Here is a 23,939-nt window from a genome sequence, read left to right on the forward strand (position 1 = left end):
TTCCTCTTTGTTTGAGAAAAAGAAAACATTCATTGGTGACATGAAGAAGCAAGTCAACACACTTCTCACACTTTCACTTTACTTCCCTTCTCCCGTCATATTCAAATAGCTTCAGTTTCCACATTCAGTTCTGCAGGAACAAATCAAATATCATCTTACATTTATGATTACGCAAACATATTTACCTGATGAGCAAATATAAAACAAATGAGGAAACACATCAGTAATGTATCAGGAGCCAATAGCACTAAATAATAAGTGAAACAGTACAACAGAAGTTTCATATAAAGTAAAAATGTGTTTAATATTGCACATTAATTCATTTGTCCATAAACTGTAGGTTTGCATGTATTATGACTTGAATCTGGATCCTGTTAAACACAGATGAGACACAAAGCTGTGAATCTCTTATGTGTTTTCATTTGTTTTTAGGTTTGTCTGAGTCTGTTTCCTTATGTAAATATTCAAATGCACTTTGTCCTGTATGCAACTTCAGTGTTGAGAGCTGCTGCCTGGCCATGAATGCAACTGTTCAACTATGCAAAATACATGGAAAATCCATAATAAGATGAGCCACTGCACTCATTTCACATGAACAAACAAATTTTATACAAATAACATCAGTAATGAGTATTAAATAACATACAGCTGCAAATATGCTCTGAACTTTTGATGCATCTACAAAAGTTAACCTCTTTAAGAAAGTCAAAAGACCGTCTACATCTATTGTACAATAGAGAGCCAGAGAGAGCGAGACAGAGAGAGATGTACATATTTTGTATTATTTATTTATTAGTATTGTTTTACATATATGATCTTCTGTGTCATCTGCACCACAAGGATGCATTGTTTCTACGTGTATTTAGCTTTGATTGGAAAGAATAGTGCGCATCCTTGTGGCTCTTATGATACAGAAGAACATATGCATCATACAGTGATGTAGAGAGACACAGAAAAGAAATGTAGTGCAGAATGTGGACTGTTTTTATGGAGCCCTATATATATATATATATATATATATATATACAGAACAGACCAAAAGTTTGGAAACATTGCTATTTTTTATGTTTTTGAAAGAAGTTTCTTCTGCTCATCAATCCTGCATTTATTTGATCAAAAATACAGGAAAAAAATGTAATATTCACAGGAATGACATATTTTTGAACACATAAATGTAGCCTTCTGTAAAAAAATAAATCAATAAAAATGTACTATTTAAAATGTTTGACCATGCGTATTAAATAGGCTAATGCATGTGAACTAGCAAATTCAAAATCGCTCTGCTCACTTTGTCAAATATTCTACAATCCTGATAGTATATTTCGAAGCACTTTCTATCTACTCCATCATGAGTACTTCAAGTGCACTGTAAACCCTAATGTTGCCTTGACTTAAAAAATCAAGTAATGTTGACTAAACATTACTTAAAATTTTGCATTTTGGCCCTGTCACTTAAAAATATGAGTTAATTTAACTAATTTACCTTAAAAATGCATAAACTTAAGATTTCAAGTGTTGTGAGCTCAAAATCATGAGTAATCCTTTCGAAAAACTCAACGTCACTCTGTTCTTCCTTTAATGTGATTGGCCATGGGAGAAATTCTGCCTAGCAACAAGAAAACAAAAGCACTGATTGGTGGGTCACAAAATTCGTCCTTTTGGTCTGTTTGGTTGCTGAACTACAATTCAAGAGGAAGTTTTTCTTTGTGTACTATGTTCGGTGACTAAAATTATGTAGATATAAAGTTGTTTTGCATGATTTCTACTGGTGAAATATGTTAATTTAAATCCTTGTGGTACGTGATTTTGAGATGATTATTGAAACGACAACTTAAGTATTTGATGAAGTGGCCCAATCGTTTTCCTTTGAGCGAAAGAACATGGCAGCTAAAGTTACTGCTTAACTCGTTAGATCGAAAACCCTAATAAGTTGAATGAACTAAATTGATTGAGTAAACTCATTGCCTCAATTTAATTGAGTAATGGAGTCCTTCAAAACTTACATATTTAAGTTTATTTAACTTGACGGTTTTGTAGACTGTACACTGAAAACCCTAATAAGTTGACTGAACTAAATTTATTGAGTAAACTCGTTGCCTCAATTTAATTGAGTAATGGAGTCTCCCAAAACTTACATATTTAAGTTTATTTAACTTGACGGTTTTGTAGATTGTACTTAAATCACTCAGTTCACCAAACATGATGCTTATTTAATGTACTTAAACAATTATGTTCACTTAACTTGGTACTAATTTCAAGTGTACTGATATATTTAAGTTAACTCAACATGTACATTTAACTGAAAATGATGTTCTTATTTTTGACAGCACACTGAAGTAAAACAAATAACAACATATTTAAACTTTGACCTTTTGACAAACTGTCACAATATTTATGAAAATACAGTAAACCCTATACTGCACTGTTTGCAGACATTGAAAAGACATCCACTGAGGAGAGAATGTTTTTATGACGTCTTTTTTTAATGTTTTTTATGTCTTCTGTACATCCGATATAGATGTTCACATATCCTCCTTACAAGGTTCTGTGACTTTATTTCTGTCAGACATCTAGAGAAGCTCTTATTGAGAATTAACAGAGGTTTAAATGTGCATACTTGATTCATTTGAAGTCACCATTGTGGTGGAAAATGTTTGGTTTAGTTGGGATCTTGGTCCAGATACTTCTTATGTTTGCTTGTCTCTTGCTGCTATAACAGTATATTTTAAAATGCTGTTTTTGTGGCGAAGAACAATGAAGCTTAAAATAGCTCAGGTGTTATCAGCTCTTTGTTGGTGTTAGCTTGTCTCTTGCTGCTGTAACTTGTGTGTTGTAAAACACTATTACTGTGGCAAAGAGAGTTGAGATTTAACATACACATATCTTGTTTCTAATGGTGACTAATTATAGTAAAATAAAATGCATTGCTGCAACTATGGATATAGTTTTTTGTATATAAACTTTGTAGATAAAAAAATGTACTTACTTTTAGAAAACCGATCATGTCGTCACAAACAGACATCAAGATTTTGGATATGTATCACATCAATGGTGACAATCAGAACAAAAAAGGCTGGAAAATAAGGATGAGTTTGTGCTATGGAGCTCTTTTGTTTGTCACCATTATTGTGATGCATATGCTACATCTAGAAGTCTGTGTGTGTGAGTACTTGATTGATTCTTTTACTCCAATTATTTCAAACACATTCTTTTCGTCCATCTTTAAAATCAGTATTTTACTCCTGGTGCCTGTTAAAAATATCAAACAAAACTTATTTTATGATCTCAAATACATATTATGTGGTGACTTTCTCATCAACAAAAAACATCAAATAACACCTGAGCTCATTTAAATTTGTCTTTTTTCACCACAAAAACAGTGTTTCAAAATACACCAATACAGCAGCAAGAGACAAATTGACATAAGAAGTATCTGGACCAAGATCCCAACTAAACCAAACACTTTCCACCACAATGGTGACTTCAAATTAATCATGTATCAACATTTAAACCTCGGAGGGGATTTAGGTAGTCTACAAAACCGTCAAGTTAAATGAACTTAAATATGTAAGTTTTGGGAGACTCCATTACTCAATTAAATTGAGGCAACAAGTTTACTCAATAAATTTAGTTCAGTCAACTTATTAGGGTTTTCAGTGTGAGTACGGTCAAGCACAATCAGAAAAGAGTGATTGAGAAATAGCCAATAAAGAAACAATTCAAAGATTCTACCATCATTAAAGAAGAGATTGATGGCGTCATTGCTAATGGTATCAAGCTAGCACTTAAAGAGCAGCAAAGCACTTTGGATTCAGTTGTGGCCTCGACAGTAAGAGATGCGATATACTCTGTACTGACCCTAGTATTGCGTGACCTACATATGGACATACAAGCGACCAATAATTATGTAAAAGAGCTAAAAACAGAAGTTGAAAATATAGTCATTGCGGTGAAACAGACACGTGACCGGGTCGATTCCGTTCAAGCAGCTGCACATGAGGATAGGCTAGTCACGAACCTGAGAAAACAGCTAGAACAACATACCAATAAAGTGATGAACATGGAGGATAGGAGCAGGAGAAATCACGTATGACTGGTGGGGTTACCAGAGGGGGCGGCTTTCTCAAAGATAATCTTTCCAAGTGTATTCCTGCACTGAAAATATGCGATATTGAGATTGAGCTGGTTTATCACGTCTATGACGAAAGAAAAAGATCAGAGACAGAGACAGATCAGTGATCCTGAAGGGTGCACGGAGCAGCATACCCGGTGAAATATACACAGGCTTCAGTCCAGCCCTGTCTGCCAGGAGAAGGACCCTCAAACCAGTCATTAGGAGGATGACAGCACCGGGTCTGCGGCTGTTTCTCATTTATCCGCCATAATTAAACTACAGCACAATGATGAGCAGAAAATGTTCAGCTATTTTCAGAAAGCATAGGATTTTATCAGCTCACTGCCACAGAAGAAGGCCTTGACTGCCCAGGAGAGGAGAATAACAAGGTGTTTCTGCTGTGATCTTCTTTCTAGTTCTTGACACTGGGCTTTTTGGGGACATGTTTTGTGCTGGTGTGGATCGGTCACGTATCCAAATATTTTTCTGTCTATCTGTTGACTAGGGAGAAAGTGTGGTCAAACCTCAGTTTGAGTGTGTGGAAGATGAGAGTGTGTGGATGATGTCTGTTGTTGTTGTTTTGGTGTTTTGTGATGTTTGTTGTATGTATACAAATAAATAAACCTCTGATGACAAAAAAAAAAAAAAAAAAAAAAAAAAAAAAAAAAAAAAATATATATATATATATATATATATATATATATATATATTCCCCATACTTGTTTTTGTCTCATTTTTAGTCTATATCATGAAATGATAAGTGAATCACATGAGCAGTGAGAGCAATATCACACGAGTGCTGTTTGTCCAGAATATCACGAGTGCAAATGTGATTTTACACAACAGTTCAGTAATTCAACATCATCATCATCAGTCACAACTCCACCTATTTCACAGAGATCATGAAACGTTGTGCATCTCCGAAAAGCACAGTGGTGTTTAGTTTTGGAATGAATCCACGGTTTGAATGAATCGTGTACGAATCAATGATTCAAAGACCCATCCATAAAGAAAGCCATTTACTGTATTCCCGAATGAATCAGCCGTTTGAATCAAATTAATAAATGATTCATAAAGACATTTACCGACACCTGCTGGCAGATGTAGTTTCTTATTTAGAGTATAATTTCAAATAATAATAATAATAATAATAATAATAATAATAATAATAATAATAATACATTAATGGAATAGTTCACAAAAAATTATCATTTAGGGGAGAGCAGGGGTGAAAGTACCACTTTTTAGAAAAACATAATTTGAAAAGATAATGATTCAGATAGAGATAGAGATACATTTTTTTCTGTGGTCAGTGACTCAGAAGTGTGGTCTATCAATACCAATGGTATTTTGTACGAATGTAAAACGACTTCAATATAATTTCACTTTGAACACAAGTTGTACATTGTCATTTTTGACCGCGACTGTTGGGATGAAAGAAACATAACAATACAAGCTTTTTTGTGTTACTCTTATTTTTTATTAAATATACCTGAATATCGCCTTGTTAATATGTAACTGCAAACATAGCTTTGCAAAAGATTATTAAATTACATTTTCATTTAAAATGTCAATTTCATCAAAAGTAACCCAAAATTAACTTGAATTGTTTTATTTTGTTTTATAATCCCTGGCTCTTCAGCACTGTTAAACGGTAGAATAAACAGTGTGCTATAAACATAGCAAGATTTGTGGTTAACTGATTCTTTCACTGTTTATGCCCCTCAACAGAGGGGTTTGTGGGTAATTGCGGAGTAGAATAAACTCTGGTAATAGAATCAGAGGGGTTTGTGGGTAATTGCGGGGTAGAATAAACTGTGGTAATAGAATCAGAGGGGGTTGTGGGTAATTGCGGAGTAGAATAAACTGTGGTAATAGAATCAGAGGCGTTTGTGGGTAACTGGGCCGTAGCATAAACTGTTTTTGTAGAATCAGAGAGGGTTGTGGGTAATTGGGCAGATTTGCAGCCAGTGTGAGGTCTGGTGTCTTTAATCTCCTCGTAAATGTACATAGTTTGAGGAACCTGTGAAGAAAATTAGAAATTAAAGGTCATTCTTTCAAACATTTATTCTTAACAAACTATTTGATTTCACAAACCGCTTCAGTGTTTTCTCTTCCAGGTTCAGGCATTTTAGAGGCTGACTCAGAGCCTGTTAAAACAAATACACTACATTGAATATAGTAATAATAGCATCAACAATAATAATTCATATTTAATGATATATCAGATCTGAACATCACAGAGCATCGTCAAAATCATCTTTCTATTTTCTCATTCCTCACACAACAATGTCATTTACTGGCAAACAACAGTAAACACGATTCTCATTAATAAATGACTCCGACAAACTTAACCCTATGGGTAACAAACAGGGACGGACTGGGACTAAAAAACGGCCCTGGACATTGACTAGGCCTGGCCCAAAGCAATCGGCTCGCATAAACTCGACAACAACAACAATAACGCCTGGCATGAGTGTCACAAGACTTTAATTGTGGCTCATGATACTATACCATCCAAATTATAGCAATAGCACTGATCTTGACTAAATTGTTGAGCTGGAGTGGGTGTCTTTCTCTGCTCTTGGTCTAAGCTCAACCTGAATAAACAACGATGGAATTGATTTAAAAAAAAAGAAAAAAAAAGGTTTTATTTCATGCTTTCTTAAAATGAATTTATTACTTAATAATCTTAATTTATGCAGTAATTAATCTTACTGCACAGATAATACCACATCTAAATGAAAATACACCTTTACAAATGTAACTTCTGTATTCAAAATTGGAAACCAGCTATATGAAAAAGTTTGTAAGCATTAACTGTAATGTTACCAACATTTTTAAAAGTAAAAGCACAACCTATTTTTTTATATTAGCTACTGCATGACGTGTCATTGTACAGCTAAAATGTTGAAGTTTAGCTGTTATAACTACTGTAATCATTAAAAATGTAGCAACCTGAATATTACTTCCTAACATCATCCCTAGCAAGTAACTCTCTTTCTCATGTTCCATACTTGGATCTGGATCTGCCTTTGGAACCCGCTCATCTTTCTGTTCCTCATCATCATCACTGGTGGAATGTTGCTGCATAGCTGTCTGGTTCACTTCTTCACTGCTGCTAAAATTTAACTGCGAGATGCTGCTGCTGCAAAATATTGCTATATATTTCAGTTCGTTTGGGACATTTAGCGGCTTCAGTTTTTTACCCGCGGCCGCGTTATGCATATTGTTTGTTTGTTTGTTTCTACGCTTCTTCTATCTAACGTTAACGTCTTTGCTGTTCGTTTCTTCCTACTCTTCCACTTCTTCTTCTTACTTGGCGGCCACGGCCAGTGCAGTTGGCATCCAACTTAAAGGTGCATTGCTGTTACCTACAGTACTGGAGTGTGAAACAGATTAGTGGGGGGGGGGGGGGGGTGATGACTGCATGCTTGGCGGGTGGTGGGCCAACCCGCCGGCCGTCCTGGAGTACCAGCCGTTCTGTGATTCTCCAGATCACACAGATGGCCAGTCCGCCCCTGGTAACAAATGCCATGCACCCATGGAATTAGTTCCTTGAGACTTTGAGACAAATCCCCACCTTTAGCTCGAGCCTGACACTTCATGAAGACAGTCAGTATATATGAAACGAGTCCAGCGATGAGCAGAGCAACAACCACAGACACAACGATGATCAGAGACAAACCTGAGAGAAAACACAATGAGAGACTGATTCTCTCTGATAACTGCAGGTCAATGAGAGAAGACAAATGAACAGATCAACAGAATACCATTTGAGACAGACGGAGAATCCCATGTGAAATCAGATGTAGACGTCTGGGAATTTAGTGAAATGGGTGGAGTTGGGACTGATGATGATGGTGATGATACTGAGGGTGGAGTTTTGGGTGCTAAATGACAGAGAAAATCATTGGCATTGACAAACGGTTAAATTTTCAAGCTTTAAAGGGTTTGAAATCCATAAAGTTTTGTTATTGTAAATGTATACAATATAATAAATAATATACATGAAATAGAGTTATTTTCAAATACAGAGATTCATATGAAAATGAAAAGGCAAACATCCTCCCTCTAGTTATGATCATACTACACATGTAACTATAAATATCATACAGTACAACCTGGGATCATATCAACAATTGCATATGTCTCTAGCACATATACCACTGTTAAAGGTCCTATGACATGAAAATTTCACACTGTTAAAAATCGCTGTAAAAAAACGGCCAAATTTTGACAGTAACATACTGTTTTTCATTAAAACGGTGCATTCTGGGTAATATTCATCATTTTCGAGAAGGTAGCCTGCTGCTATATATCGTAAATTAACAACGTTCAAAGTCGACACTCAGCGGCTGTGTTTCAAATCACACCCTACACCCTCATTCACTATTCCTTACATGACTTTACTAATATAGTCCACCTGATGGAGAGAATGAAAACTATTGAGTGAATTGAACTACATGAACTACAACTGACTTCAGCCACAGCTTTAAATGAAATCAACTGAAGATTTAAACAATCAACAAACAGCTTTACTAACTTCACTCATTACTAACCAGACTAACTTATTTCTATCAGATCAGAGATCAGAGATCGAAAGATCTTACTGAGAATTACAGAGATTTAGATGATAATGTTACTGTTTTGTTTGACGTCACCATTGTGGAGATCAGTGTTTCATTTAGTTGGGCTACTGACCCTTGTCTTTTGTACTTTAAATTTTGTTTCTTTGCTGTATTTGTATCTTTATGATACATTTGTTGCAGCAGTATTAATTTTGATAGTCAAGTTATGACTGTTTCTGTCAGGCATGATCTACTAGACTGACTTAAAGTGTTGCTATAGTAATCAAATATTAGTTTGGTGTTGAAATATGTGATTGACACAATTTTTTTTTTTTTTGTAAGATTGAACCGTAATGTGATAACCAGAACTTATGGATTTAACGACAGTTTTAGTAAAAAAAATATTTTGCGCTGCAGTCCCCACAACACTCGAAGAGAGAAATCAACAATCAGCATATGAATCTCAACAATGGTGACAATCAAAAGGTTCATGATGCAATGCATGCTGGGTACCAGCACAGGATAAAACTCATCCATGATTCCCAGCATGCATTGCGGCATGAATAAATTATGTCCCTGAATTGTTCACTTATTTTCTTGAATTATTATGTGCTTATCATTTTGCATTTGTCTTAAGTTTTAGAAGCATGTTTTGTGATGTTCAGAACTGATCTGTTTATTTATTTTGTGGATTGTCACCATTGTTGTGATTCATACGCTGATTCTTGATCTTTCTGTCTAAATTTCAGCAAGTTTTTTTTTTTTATTATGAGTGAAATTTTCTTAACAGTCTTTCATGACTTACGGCTCAGCAGTATATCTTCTTATGCTGTAGTATCAATAAGAGAAGAGACACGGGATTAGTTCAGAGATAATAGTGTTTGTTCTTGTCAATCTATAAACAACAATACCAGATTTTTTTTTTCTTCTGCGGACATTTGTTTTGTTATAACAATTTCCAAAGGCGCATTGTCATAACATGTAAAAAAGAAGAAAAAAAAACCTTAGTTGTTGAAAAGTCACGTTCAAGAGCCCAACTAAAGTAAACACTGATCTCCATCATGGTAGTGAAAAAAAAAAAAACCACCTAAACCTATTTAACTCTCAATAAGATCTTCTGTAGACATCTGACAGAAATAAAGTCAGTCTGGTAAGTAATGTGAATCTGGTGAAGCTGTTTTATGAGTTGTTTAATCAGATCTTGAGAGATTTTATGTATTCTTTTATTCAGTTGATTTCATTTAAGGCTGTGGTTGAAGTAATTTGTAGTTCTTGTGTTTCTCTTTCCTTCAGTGATTCTGTAGGTGTTTATCACTAATGCTCAATCATCAATTAATCACATAAATATCTCATTAACTTCACTAATTCAGTGTTACTCAAACACTCTGTAGTGTGCACACATTATAAGTGTTCATTTAAAACTGAGGATTTTGGTGTGGGTTTAAAGGGTTAAAGATTTAAGATGAAGAAAAAACAGCATGAAACATAATTTAACAGTAATAAACTGTAATTAATTTACAGGAAACAAACAGTAGAAAAACAGTTATTTACTGGCACCCCTGCTGCCAGTAAATAACTTTTTTTCTACAGTTTCTTGCCGTAAATTAATGGTTGCCAGTAAAAACAGTGTTTTTCTACAGTTTGTTGCCGTTAAGTCAAGGAAAAACAGTAATATACTGTAAAATGTAAACGTCAGATTTACCAAATGAAAAAAAAAACTTAAACTTAAATATTTGTGGACATCCATAGAAATAAAATTATGCAAAGTCATACACTGATAATGAGAGTAAATACTGAACTTGACTGTATTAATGTGTGTTTGCACAAGAGAGATCTGTTAGTTTAATGTAGTTTTGTTGTTCACCATTGTGCTGGAGAGTAGAGCCGGTGCTTCAGTCAATGATGAGCCACAAATTCTGATCTTCTGGTGCTTTATATAAAGACAGTAAATGTGGGTCCGCTGATACAGTGGTGATCTCTGTGTTGAGTATTTCAGCACATACATGTGTGCTATAGCTGACAATGAGCTGCAGTGATTTGAGTAAAAGTCATGTATTTAGCTACTTTATTACTGCACATTAAGTGTTTGCATCTTTATATTAAGAACTATTCCTTCTCAGTGAAATCAAATGAAATAAGTTCATAGTACTTACATCATAGGAATGCTAGTTTTTAAACTCGAACTGTTTGAAGCAGTGGGAGTGGAGTTAATTTCCATGGTAGAATTTACGGTAAAATACTGTAAAAAAAAAAATAAGAGTGATAAATTAATGGTTGAGAGCTGTAAATTAACAGTACTTTACTGGCACCCCTGCTGCCAATAAATTACTGTTATTTAACGGCACAATTTTTTACAGTGCACTTTCTGAGGTTTTTTAAGTTTAATATGAGTTCCCCTAGCCTGTATATGGTCCCCAAGTTTCTAGAAATTTGAATCGGTGTAAATTGAGATTTTTCTATCTTTCTCTGCCTTTGAGAAAATGGAAGCTCAAACGGGCTGATCTTGAATCTCCTCGTTGTGACGTTGCAACGAGAATTGTTACCTTAATTGTTACCCAAATATTTACATATAATTCAGTCGCAATGTCAGCACAGGCGTTTCAAACAGACTTTTATGATATGGATTCAACGGCACTGGCACAAACAGTGAGTAACAGTGTTCATTAATGCCTGATCTGTGATCAGTGATTTCTGATGTGTAGCTAATCATTCAAGTTCACACAGACTTTCTTTCTAAATCGTTTAATACTGTTTATGCATCAGTGAATCAAGCCAGTGACTAAACGATCAACTTCACGTTGTTTCTCTTAGTAGCATGAAACAAATCTGTTATTTAAATTGTGATTTAACTACAGAGAGTGATCAGAGAATGCTACCTTTATTTCCGGAGCTGTTACACATCGTGAGTATATCTGCACACTTTCCCAAACTGCCGTTACAATGAATGATGCTGTTATGCTGCACAATGGAGCTCTTACTGTATTCATGTGTTTGCTGTTAGCTGTGGTGAAAGCATTTTGTGAGATAACATGTGGCAATAATGACGAGATCACTGCATCCACGCGATAAACAGACTCGGTCTACTCAATGCTCATCACTGCAGCCTTTCATGTGATGCGAAAAGATCGAAAAAATAATTATATAATCAACAAATCCACGATTCGTTAATCTTGACAGCTGTAATAGTAAATATATATATATATATATATATATATATATATATATATATATATATATATATATATATATATATATATTTGAGAGGGGTTCCACTTGAACGCATTTCGAATGCAAAGATGTCAGCCAATCACAACAGTTGTGGTTTACTCGGAGTCTCACAGCAGACACGCCCCTTCCAACAGAGCATTCAAGCCAGAGGGCTAATATCAGGATCTAAAAATGCTTTTTATTTCTAAATTTTAAATGTAAAAATCATACTAACACACCTAAGGAAACATTAAAAAGCATTTAAAGAAAAGGAAATAATCCATGTCATGGGACCTTTAAAACAGTCCCAGTGCAAACACATTCATTCATCTTCTTAAAACATGCTTTCGCTCCTTGTTGACATCTTTAGGCAAACATTTAGACATGCATCCAAATAACATTTGAGCTCTTATTGTAAATTTAAGGTTAACTAATCAACATCTTTGTCGTATATTTCCCGCTGTGTTCTAGTTGTTGTTTCTTATTTTTCTATGTCATGTCTTAATCTTGTAGTCTGGATGAAGTTTCTGTGTTTAGTTTATTGACTGTTTTCAGGCACTTCTTGTTTTCTTATAATCCATTTTATAGCCCTTGTGTTTCTTTGTGCTTTGTTAAGTCTTGGTTGTCTGCCCTAGTGATTTGTTTGTGTTTTTCATTCTGGTTCTCTTACTTTTTTCCATTTCCTTATTTTCATTTAAATGTCAGTCTGCATTCGGATCCAGTCAGCCCTTGTCTTTGAGTTCACATTACTCACAGAGAACATGACTATAGACATCTCCATCAGGCTGACAACAATCAATGAACTAATCGGCAAATAAACTACAAACAGACTAGGACAGGAAATTGGAAATGATTGAACTAGAACAACAACATAAAAGTCCAAAACAAGATATGATACACGTGACAGTCTTAGAGTTGACATTTGCCCTTTAACATGCCTTCTGTACAGAATGGCTTAAAATACGTTTTTAAATGCAAAAGGTGATCAAGATATATATAATAAAATTGTAAAAAGGTCTTATTTAGACTTTTTGCTTTCACTACATATTGAAATCAGAGGTGGAGAGTCCAGGGGTCAGAAAGTAAAAGTCCTGCCATATGTTTATTCCACCCATAAACACCAGCAGCTGATTTCACCAGAGGAGGAATCAAGTCATTCCTTTCAAGTCACAAACAAGTCTCAAGTTAAATCCCAAGTCCTCAAAGAGTTAAAGTCAATGAGATAATTAAGTGACTAATTAAATGATAATTCTGCATTAGTGATGAACACCTGCTGTTAACAATCAACATCACTGAAGAAAAGAGAAACACAAGAACTACAATTGACTTTAAGCACAGCCTTGGATGAAATCAACTGGAAGAAAAAAAAAAAAAAAAAAAAAACTTTGTCACCATAATTGTGGTGAGTCCACCATCATGGAGATCAGTGTTTGCTTTAGTTGGGCTCTTGACCCTTTTAATAATTCAAAGTAATTTGCTTTTAAACACTTGCGGTTGTGTTACGTAGTAAACATTAACACATTGCTGAATTAAAAGCTTGAAGTAGAAAATTTAATTGCCCTTTTTTCATCTAAAACATTTTAATTAACTTCATGAAGGTGTCTCTCTTTGGTTCCTTAAATTATGTTCAGCAATTACTGAACGACAAAAAAAGTCCTATTAAACAAATATTATTGTAATGCTTAAATATTGGGGGAAAAAAATTGTACAGGCTCGGGATTTTAGACATGAGCACTTATCATATGATCCTCAACAGTGGTTACAATAATTATTCATGCTACAGTGCATAATCAGAGTTTTTACTATGGTGTTACCCAGCATGCACTTCAGCTTGAAGCGTTTTGTTGATTGTCACCATTGTTGAGATTCATATGCTGGGTCATGATGTCTGTGCGTCTTATTTGGAAAATATTTCAAAATTGTATATTTATTACATACATTAGGAAATGTATTCATTATAGTGATTAAACCAACGGTTCCACAAGGTAGGTTATTTAAAAACTGAACATTTGTTAATAATAAATACATAAAATAGTTTTGGAAATAAACAGGCTGATGCCTAATAATTACTTCATCATGTAAAACCAGCTAGTAACGGTTTTCTGCACAGCACTGATTGCACTGTTTTATAACAGCACATGTACTTTTACAGAGAAATATCTAACATAAGAAACCAAAGGTCAAGAGCCCAACTGAAGCAAACACTGATCTCCATGATGGTGGCATAATTTTAACCAATAAAACATCAGCATCTGATCCTCTGTAACGTACAATAACAGCAGGTGTTCATCACCAATGCACAATCATATAATTTAATTAGTCTCTTAATTATCTCATTGACTTTAACTCTTTGAGGACTTGGGATTTGAGTTGAGACTAGTTTGTGACTTGGAAGGAATGACTTGTTTCCTCCTCTGGTGAAATCAGCTGCTGAGTTCATGGGTGGAGCAAAAATGTGGCAGGACTTTTACTTTCTGACCCCTGGACTCTCCACCTCTGATTGAAATAGACCAATATGTAGTGATTTCATGCTTTAAATGGGACAAGGCCAGAAAAATGAACATAATTTAAAAAGAGAGAGAGAGAGAGAGAGAGAGAGAAAAAAAAAACAGCATTAGCCATGTTCAAAATGCATTGTGTTACTCACCTGTTATAACGTTCAGATTCACTTCAGTGTATGAATCTCTAGCCCAAGATTTATCAACTGCACAGTAATACGTCCCAGAATCCTCTTCACTCAGATCTCTGATGGTCACAGTGAAAACTGCTGCTCTTGTGTCGTCATACAGAGAGAATCTTCCAGAATCAACCCAATTATTTTTCACTTCAGTCTTGATGAGATCATAGCAATTTATTAACCACGGTACTTTACAAAAATACTTAGCATTTCCATGTTTGCCTTTATATGTGCATGTAATGTTGATTTCACCGCCTGAATGTCCAGTCAAATTCAAGGAGGTCATGACACCTAATGTACAACAACAAAACAGCATTTTAATAAAACACATTACATGAGATGAACATTAAAATGGCTTTCAAAAGTCAGACTCTCACCAGGAATCATCAGCAGAGTGAAAGTCCAGATGATCTTCATTCTTCTCTCTTCTTCAGTGATCCTCTCTGTTGTTAGTAGACTCAGCTCTACACGGGTCTGAGCCTCTCAGTGTGTGTTTCAGGTGGTTCCTAGCAGTGTGTGAATCATGAATGTGATGAGATGCTGACTTCCTCTTCCTTTGTCTTCTGCTGCTGTATGTGCCACTATTATAATATAAACTGGAACAGGGAGAAACAGAAACGCAGGTCATGAAAAAAAAAAAAAATGCTTTAACAAAATAGGAACAAACTGTACATAAAAAGCAAAGCACAGAACTGTGGACATTTAAAAAAGTTTGAACAGCATGTTTTTCAGACAGTGAGCGTCCAGTGAGACTGTAATCTGTAATGGATCAGGACTCCCTCTTTGTCATGCACATAGCCCTTGAAGGAAAAAATAAATAAATAAAATAAAATAAATAAATACATAAAACATTCACAAATGTGTAGTCAACACACTTCTCACTATTTCACTTTACTTCATGTCTTCTGTGTTTAGAGAAAACCCTTGATTTCCATATTTTCATACGTGGATCAACTCAGTCCTTATTGATCTGCAGAAAACACACTTCATCATTCAGTTCATGTTTAAGTCAATGATCAGTATTTAATCAAATACATTAGAGTACATTACATTTATTCTGTAATCACCCACATGTGCCTGAAAAAAAACATACAGATAAAGAAACACACAATCCAGTTATCAGGAGCCAATAACAGCTAAAGCAGAAGTGAAGCTGTTTATTTACATGAGGTCATTTGTCGATAAACCCATATGATAAGATAAGCCACTGCCTGGTTTCCACATAAATACACAAATAATACAGAAATAACATCAGAAATGTGTACAATATAACATACAACTTGGGTCACTGCTTTCTGTGCAACAAACAATACATTAGTGAATGAATAAATTCACTGACATTTACAATAAATTACCAAAATCTTCCAATGACTGACTGTCTACATCTGTTCCACAAAGTCATGCAGATGAGGACATGATTCAAATCTAGGGCCCTGTGTTTCCACAATGAGGAAAACACAGACGGAATTTGCTGACTCAAGTAATAAAAATGGATTTTACTCTAAATGGTATTCATCGTCTGCAGAGTCAGTATATCAAATATAAAATAAAATAAAACCTGGCTATGCGTTCTGTTCTAGACTAACTGAGACTTGTCATGGCACTTGTATACTGTTGTTGTTCTCTTGTTGACCTGACTGCTTCTATTGTTCTCATTTGTAAGTCGCTTTAGATAAAAGCGTCTGCTAAATGATTAATTGTAAATGTAAATGTACGTGAGAACATTCACATAATTCTTAGAACTGCTCTGATAGTCATTTCATGAGCATTTTACCATTTCTTTTGAGATAAAATATTGTCGTGTCATACACAAACAGAAAGTGGTCTTAACAACAACTCGTCAATATAAAAGTTTTGCTTAACTTGAAGAAATTGTGACATAAATATTACTTAATGTAATGATTACTACTATGATGCATTATACTAAAATTACTATTAAAACATTTTTTAAATAATTATTTACCAGAAAAAAAAATATTTTAAATTATATTAAATAATATTTGTATAAAATTGTTTAATATAAAATCAGTTTATTAGAGATGCTTTATGATTTTTAATATTATTCATATTTAATGAAAACATTAAAATGGAATCCAGAAAATCCATGAAAAGCCAAATTTGGTAAAAATTACAATAAATAGAAAAAAAAAAAAAAAAACATTTTATAGGTCCTTAACGATTTTATTTTTATTAAAGCTTTACTAAATTGATGTATATTGTAAGTTTCATGATTTCAAATAATTAGGCATGCTTTTTGATTTATTTAATTAAATTGAACCATTAAAAAAGTATCTTGGACATTTTTCAACCTGGAAAAAACTGTGGATTTTATAGGGTCATATAAACCCTTATTTATGCAAAATGTCTTATTAAAATCTTGGATTTTTATTTTTACAGTATATTCAATTCTGATGCTTTGTGGGATCAGCTTTCAGTCCGTGAAGCTTCTATGAGACACAGTTAGTAAAAATGTCATGAGGTTGAATCATCTGGACATTCAGCTGTTGAGTAGATCATTGAATTGTCTGGTTTATCTGCTGTTGAGTAGATCATTGAATCGTCTGGTTTATCTGCTGTTGAGTAGATCACTGAATCGTCTGGTTTATCAGCTGTTGAGTAGATCATTGAATCGTCTGGTTTATCTGCTGTTGAGTAGATCATTGAATCGTCTGGTTTATCTGCTGTTGAGTAGATAATTAAATCTTTTGGTTTATCTGCTGTTGAGTAGATCACTGAATCTTCTGGTTTATCTGCTGTTGAGTAGATCACTGAATCTTCTGGTTTATCTGCTGTTGAGTAGATCATTGAATCGTCTGGTTTATCTGCTGTTGAGTAGATCATTGAATCGTCTGGTTTATCTGCTGTTGAGTAGATCACTGAATCTTCTGGTTTATCTGCTGTTGAGTAGATCACTGAATCTTCTGGTTTATCTGCTGTTGAGTAGATCATTGAATCGTCTGGTTTACCTGCTGTTGAGTAGATCATTGAATCTTCTGGTTTATCTGCTGTTGAGTAGATCATTGAATCATCTGGTTTACCTGCTGTTGAGTAGATCACTGAATCTTCTGGTTTATCTGCTGTTGTGTAGATCAGTGAATTGTCTGGTTTATCTGCTGTTGAGTAGATCACTGAATCTTCTGGTTTATCTGCTGTTGTGTAGATTGATGATTCTTCTGGTTTACCTGCTGTTGAGTAGATCACTGAATCTTCTGGTTTATCTGCTGTTGTGTAGATCACTGAATCTTCTGGTTTATCTGCTGTTGTGTAGATTGATGATTCTTCTGGTTTATCAGCTGTTGAGTAGATTGATGATTCTTCTGGTCTATCTATTGCAGTGTAGATAGTGTGGATGTCTTTGTTCTTGCCCTTCATCTTGTTGATATCCTCATGTTTGGGGTCGTTGCAGTCAATCTCCTGCAAAAGAACTCGTTATCTTCCAAATCTTCTTGTTTTTAGCAGTTCATAAGTATCAATCATCATCAACATTATCACTAACCTCTGCAGTGTGTTCATTCAAAGAAAGAAGCACAATGGAGACTGTCAAAACATGGGGAGAATTAATGTTACATTCAAACAAACATTAGGAATTGTGCTTAATCCAATTTTGGGGCTTTTTGCCTGGAAGTGAGATAAACTTGACAAAACGTTCTATGTTGGGAAAGCTGTAATTTCCTCATTTGTAAAAACGATACTATTTATGTATTGGCCAATACTCTCTACTGATGGTTATATTAAGATTTATGTTTCTTTTTTCAAAAAAAAAAAAAAAAAAAAATCATGTTTACATACAAATCAAATGTTAAAAATTGAATTGCCACCTTGTACATTTTTTTGTAAAGTATAAAATAAAGTAAATAAAAATGGTCATTAAACTAAAAACTAATGGAAAATCACAATTTAGAGAGCGTATGCAAGTGAATGTGTCTCTCTTTCTCTGTATGTGTTTGTGTGTCTGTGTACCTACTTAAACATATTTTGGGGACAAATTTGTACCCAAAAGTGAGCTAAATCTGACAAAATTGGATGTTCCCATTTGTAAAACTGGTTTAAACAGATATTCAGCCTCTAAATAATTTTTATAAAAGTCAAAAAAGATAAATTACTGACATTTACAATGCCCATTATCCTTAATTATTAATAGTATGTGGTCCGATTTCCCCATTGCATCTGTCGTTGCTATGCAACCATGCAGCTTTACAGGGGGTATGGCTTATCTAAATGAGATGTAAATGAGACCTATTGTCACTCCCAGCTGTGAGAACTGCACAACCCTTTTGAGCTTTTTTGAGTGGCAACCTTTCAATGGCCACAATTCTCCAAATCGTTTGTAAGCTTGGAGACTACAGTTTCACACAAATGTGTGCTATTTGAGTTCACTTTTTGATGCTTGAGTTAATTATATTTTGTGTTTGTGTTTCTTGAATGAGAACATGGTTAAACTTGTGCAAAATGATGGGGTTTTATGTAGAGTTTTGCAGAAAACACTGAGCAAATTAGAGCGTGTGTGCAAACAGGTTAAATGTGTTAAAAGTTTTGACAAGTATGTGTTGGTTTTGAGAACTGTATGAATGGTTTGGAAAATTGGGCCAAATGAATCAGTTATAGTGTGTTAGAAATCGAGGAAAACTGTAAAAATGATAAAATGCAGAACGATTCTTTTAAGGGGTAGGGTTAGGTGTAGGATTTGTATAGTGATAGATTATACATTCTGTACAGTATAAAAACTATTACGTCTTTGGAAAGTCCCCATTTAGTAAACCTGTGTGTGTGTGTGTGTGTGTGTGTGTGTCCGCGCGTGCGTGCGTGCGTGCGTGTGCGTGTGTGTCTAGGTTCTTAACCTTGTGGTGAAAGCCCAGATTGTGTAACTCTTGTTGATTTCTTCCTTCTCTTTCTACACAACACCGTCAGCGCAGCGAGGAAGATGATCATCACGAGGACTAACCCCACAGAGACGTAGATGACAGACTCTGTGCTCCAGACATCACCTGTCACACACATTTAACATACTTTAAACTTACTTCTAGATCATCACATTGATGAACTGGTGAACTGATAAACTGACCCGTTGAGGAGCTGTCCTGATCTGTGATAGTGGTTTTTCTTTCTGTGGTTGTGATGCTGGTGGTTTGTTGAATCTGATCTGTTGTATTGAAATATTTCAGTGTGTTTGTAACATGTTGCTGATGGTTGAAACCTCAGTGGTCATATTATCTTATCATATTTTCATCAATTTAATCTGTTTTTAGTACTGTGGGTTAACTGTGGTAAAATCACTATAATGCACACTAGTGGCTTACTGCTGTATTTTCTAATCAACACATTTAAATCGAAGCAGGCAGTTTACAAGACAAAGACTAAATGATTGCTCTCGTCTTATTTCCATGCAGATAATTTGAACAACAGCTAATAAAAAAAGAAACACTTACCCTCTTTAACCAGCAACTTAATCTCTGAATAGACATCAGCTAAAGTCCTCTCCACTCCACACCAGTATCGTCCTGTATCCTCTGTTCTCAGGTCAGTGATGCTGATGGTGAAAACGCTGGTCCTCTTGTCATCGGTCAGAGAGAATCTCTCGTCTTCAGCTGGAGATCCTGATTTAACCAAAATGTTTCTAAATCCATAGATACACTCTCCTTTACATAAATACTTTGAATTTGATTTATATCCAGATTCATAGGGGCATCTGATATCTACTCTCTCTCCTCTGTGTCCTGTGACTGTTTCTGGAGCACCAACAACAGCTGAAACAGAAATATTATTATATATAGCTGTTATGTGTGAGCAAGAGATATCAGAACTGAATAATAATGTACAAACTCTGAACAAAAGACCTCAGAGTCTTGAACTCACCTGTAGAGATGCTGGAAAAGACGAGCAGAACGACACACATGCTGAACATTTTACTGAAATATGAAACCAGATTATGTGACTAATGTTACAGTCTTTCTCTTCCGTACTGAGTGAAGAAATCCGGCATTATATTTCCTTCCCCTTTCTGTCTTTTTAACCTCATCCAGCTTTACACATCTTCACAATGACACCGATCTAAACAATGCCATCTGTCCATTTATTATACAGACCTAAACAGCACATAACTTGCATTCATGAGTGTACATTTGATCAAATTCAAGATTTTAGCTTCTCTAACTGCTCTCAGTTTCATTAAATTAACATTCAGTAGTTATAGTACAATTTTCATGAGTTCACCCCCTGCTTGAAAAAAAAAATAATAATAAAAATAAATAAAATGGTAATACTGGTTATAATGGAACTTGTACTGGGTGTAATGGACACTGTATTGATCTCTGTGGGTCTCTACAGGTAATTTGTCAACTTTTATTAGTGGCTTGTTGAAATCATTACATCCTAGTAGAACATCTCCTGAAACACATTTTGTAATGGTTTTAATGGTTAATAGTTGATGGTTTGTCATGCTTGTAAATGTATTTGTAGAGTAAGCCATTAGGTTTTCTGTGATGGTTTCTGTTGTTTATTTCAGCAGGGCTGTTAGTTTGATTTCAGACCCTGTTCACACTCGCTGTTAAGAAGTTTTCATTGATCTGAGCACAAGTGAACAGTGCTTAATACAGACCTGTACAATACACATGAGAACAGTGTCTAGAACATTTAAAAAGAATCTTAAGTTCACTTTTCTTGTTAGTAAAACTACACCGTTTTTAAAATAATGATAAAAACTCAGAAAAATCTATCAACATATTGATTCATAAAAAATATGTAGCATGCACCATTTTTTTCTTTTCACTTTTAGCATCAGTGCAGATGTTGATGAAGAAGCTTAGGAACTCTTTTTTTATTATTTATGTTTGATCAGTGAATATATCGGGCCGTCGTTGGTCTTGATGTTTTGTGGACGTGTCACTGTTGAGTAGATCAGATCTGTTCTGTTTTCTGTTGTTGGTTCAGGCGGCTTCATATTAGCATAATAATCACAGTCTGTATCCGTCACCTGATTGGTCGAGTGGATGTGACTGGGGTTTGAATCAGGCTGCTGATTGGTTACTGTGGCATAAACAGCAGAGTCAGGTGGGCGGGTGTTGAGGTGTGATGCAGGCGTCTGATTGGACGGAGATGTTGCAGCGATGACATCAGATGGTCCAGGGTCACTGTTTACAATCTCATACATGTGGACACTCTGAAAAACAACATATACAGCATTAATTTACTGGTTTATAGATAATACTGATAATCATTTCTGATCTTCTACAGGTAAAGATTTGATCACCCACCTCCGTATTGTGCTGCACATTTTGCTGAAATAAAGCTGAAGGGACTATGAAAAGAGAGAAAAGACAAAGTCAAATCAACACAGACACTCACAAAACACTTTATAATCACAAATAAACTGTTACCTGTCCTAGATTTCCTCTTTCTCTTTTTGAGGATGAGGAACATTGCAGAACACAGAACCAGAACCAGCAGAACCGAACCCAGACCGCCAGCAACAGAAGACAGACCTGAACACAACAATAAAAGAACAACTGTCAAATGAACAATGAATAATATAAATCATATTGGTTATTGTGCTATTAAGAGTGCAGTACTGGAAATGTGTTGCTGTTATATTGTGTAACCGAAGTGAAACCGTGATGGTGAACCTCAATAGTTCAGAGGAAAACACTTCTGTCTACAGCTGACGTGAAACCAGTTTAACCACATGACGTCTGATGTGAGCATCACTGAGGTTCATCATGAATCACAAGAGTTAAAATATCTTATTGCATGTTATCATTGAAGACACTGTTGCATCATGGGTAGTGTAGTTTGTGTGCTTACTAGTGTTTGTCTGATCGAGTTGAACAGCAGTACTTCCTGTTCTGGTAGTTTCTTTCTCCCAGTGACAGAGAGAAAAAAAGAAAAAACCCTTCCACACACATATTCAGATCATATTGTGAATATGAATGGAAGTTGTATTTTCAAGTTATGTTTTCTAATAAAGACAATTTTTTTTTTTATCCAAAGTAACTTAAAGTACACTATAACACCAAGGAAGCAAATATCTGGAGACTGAACCATCATTCTTCAACACAGATGTAGATTTCAGACCCTGCATGTACAGAAAGACATTAAACACATCTAATCTCAAAATAGACATCTAATAGATGTATTCAAGTACTGTATATTTATAATCACACTATTTAAACAGTCAAGAAACAGTCATATGCAGTGACAGACAGATTAACCGACCTCCTGATGTGTGCTGATCTGTGATTGTTTCTTTTCTTTCTGTGATTGTGATGCTGCTGGATCGTGAATATATCTCTTGTTGTGCTGAAATATGACGCTGTGTTTATAAAAGAGCTGATAGTTGAAACCTCTGCAGTCTTCTTATCTGAAGAAGAAAGATCATTAATGATACTGATTCAGATGAATTCACACTGATTTTGATATCAAATACACATAATCTTTCATGTAATCTCTGGATAGATGTATTTTGAACACACTCAAGTCAGCTCTACAGTATACTGTATGAGTCGACTAACAAGATTTACTGACTTGATCACTCACTCACACTTTCTACACCATCGAATAAAATTAATAACGTACCCTCTTTAACCTGCAACACAATCTCTGAATAGACATCAGTATTTAAAGTCCTATCCACAGCACACCAGTATTGTCCCTCATCCTCTGTTCTCAGGTCAGTGATGCTGACGGTGAAAACGCTGGCCGTCGTGTCATCGGTCAGAGAGAATCTCTCGTCTTCAGCTGGAGATCCTGATCTAACAATGATGTCTCTTAATCCAAAGATGCACTTGCCTTTACATAAATACTTTGAATTCGATTCATATCCAGATTCATAGGGGCATCTGATATCTACTCTCTCTCCTCTGTGTCCTGTGACTGTTTCTGGAGCACCAACAACAGCTGAAACAGAAATATTATTATATAGAGCTGTTATGTGTGAGCAAGAGATATCAGAACTGAATAATAATGTACAAATATAACCATCAAATCATCATGCAGTGACAAAAATATGAAAATTTCAAATTCTGTACAAAAGACCTCAGAGTCTTGAACTCACCTGTAGAGATGCTGGAAAAGACGAGCAGAACAACACACATGCTGAACATTTTACTGAAATATGAAACCATATTCTGTGACTAATGTTACAGTCTTTCTCTTCCGTTCTGAGCGAGAAGATGCACAATTGTACTTCCTTCCCCTTTCTGTCTCTCTAACCTCATCCAGGTTTACATCTCCACAATGACACTGACCTTCTGTCCATTTATTATACAGACCTATACACCACAGAACTCAAGATTTGAGCTTCTGTAACTGCTCTCAGTTTCATTAAATTAACCTGTTATACTGTGTAACTAAAGTGAACCTCAATAGTTCAGAGGAA

At 35.1% G+C, this 23,939-nt stretch overlaps 2 protein-coding genes across 2 annotated transcripts; both read right to left on the reverse strand.

Moving 5' to 3' along the window:
* Positions 1-15,632: 15,632 nt before the first annotated feature.
* Positions 15,633-20,513, reverse strand: LOC113112153 (CMRF35-like molecule 8). Its single transcript, XM_026277606.1, has 7 exons — positions 20,423-20,513; positions 19,996-20,313; positions 19,632-19,709; positions 19,408-19,554; positions 18,066-18,106; positions 17,752-17,983; positions 15,633-15,646 (listed from the first exon to the last, which is right to left on the reverse strand). The coding sequence occupies exons 1-7, from the start codon at positions 20,469-20,471 to the stop codon at positions 15,633-15,635; spliced, it is 879 nt and encodes a 292-aa protein (XP_026133391.1). The 5' UTR covers positions 20,472-20,513.
* A 418-nt stretch (positions 20,514-20,931) lies between these two features.
* LOC113112201 (CMRF35-like molecule 5) lies at positions 20,932-23,705 on the reverse strand. The gene is made up of 6 exons (XM_026277635.1): positions 23,616-23,705; positions 23,138-23,485; positions 22,785-22,922; positions 21,943-22,050; positions 21,820-21,854; positions 20,932-21,725 (listed from the first exon to the last, which is right to left on the reverse strand). Exons 1-6 carry the CDS (start codon positions 23,683-23,685, stop codon positions 21,387-21,389), a joined length of 1,038 nt encoding a protein of 345 aa, XP_026133420.1. The 5' UTR covers positions 23,686-23,705; the 3' UTR covers positions 20,932-21,386.
* Between the last annotated feature and the right edge of the window lie 234 nt (positions 23,706-23,939).

The sequence above is a fragment of the Carassius auratus genome, chromosome 12 (assembly GCF_003368295.1).
Source record: "Carassius auratus strain Wakin chromosome 12, ASM336829v1, whole genome shotgun sequence".
Lineage (NCBI taxonomy): Eukaryota > Metazoa > Chordata > Actinopteri > Cypriniformes > Cyprinidae > Carassius > Carassius auratus.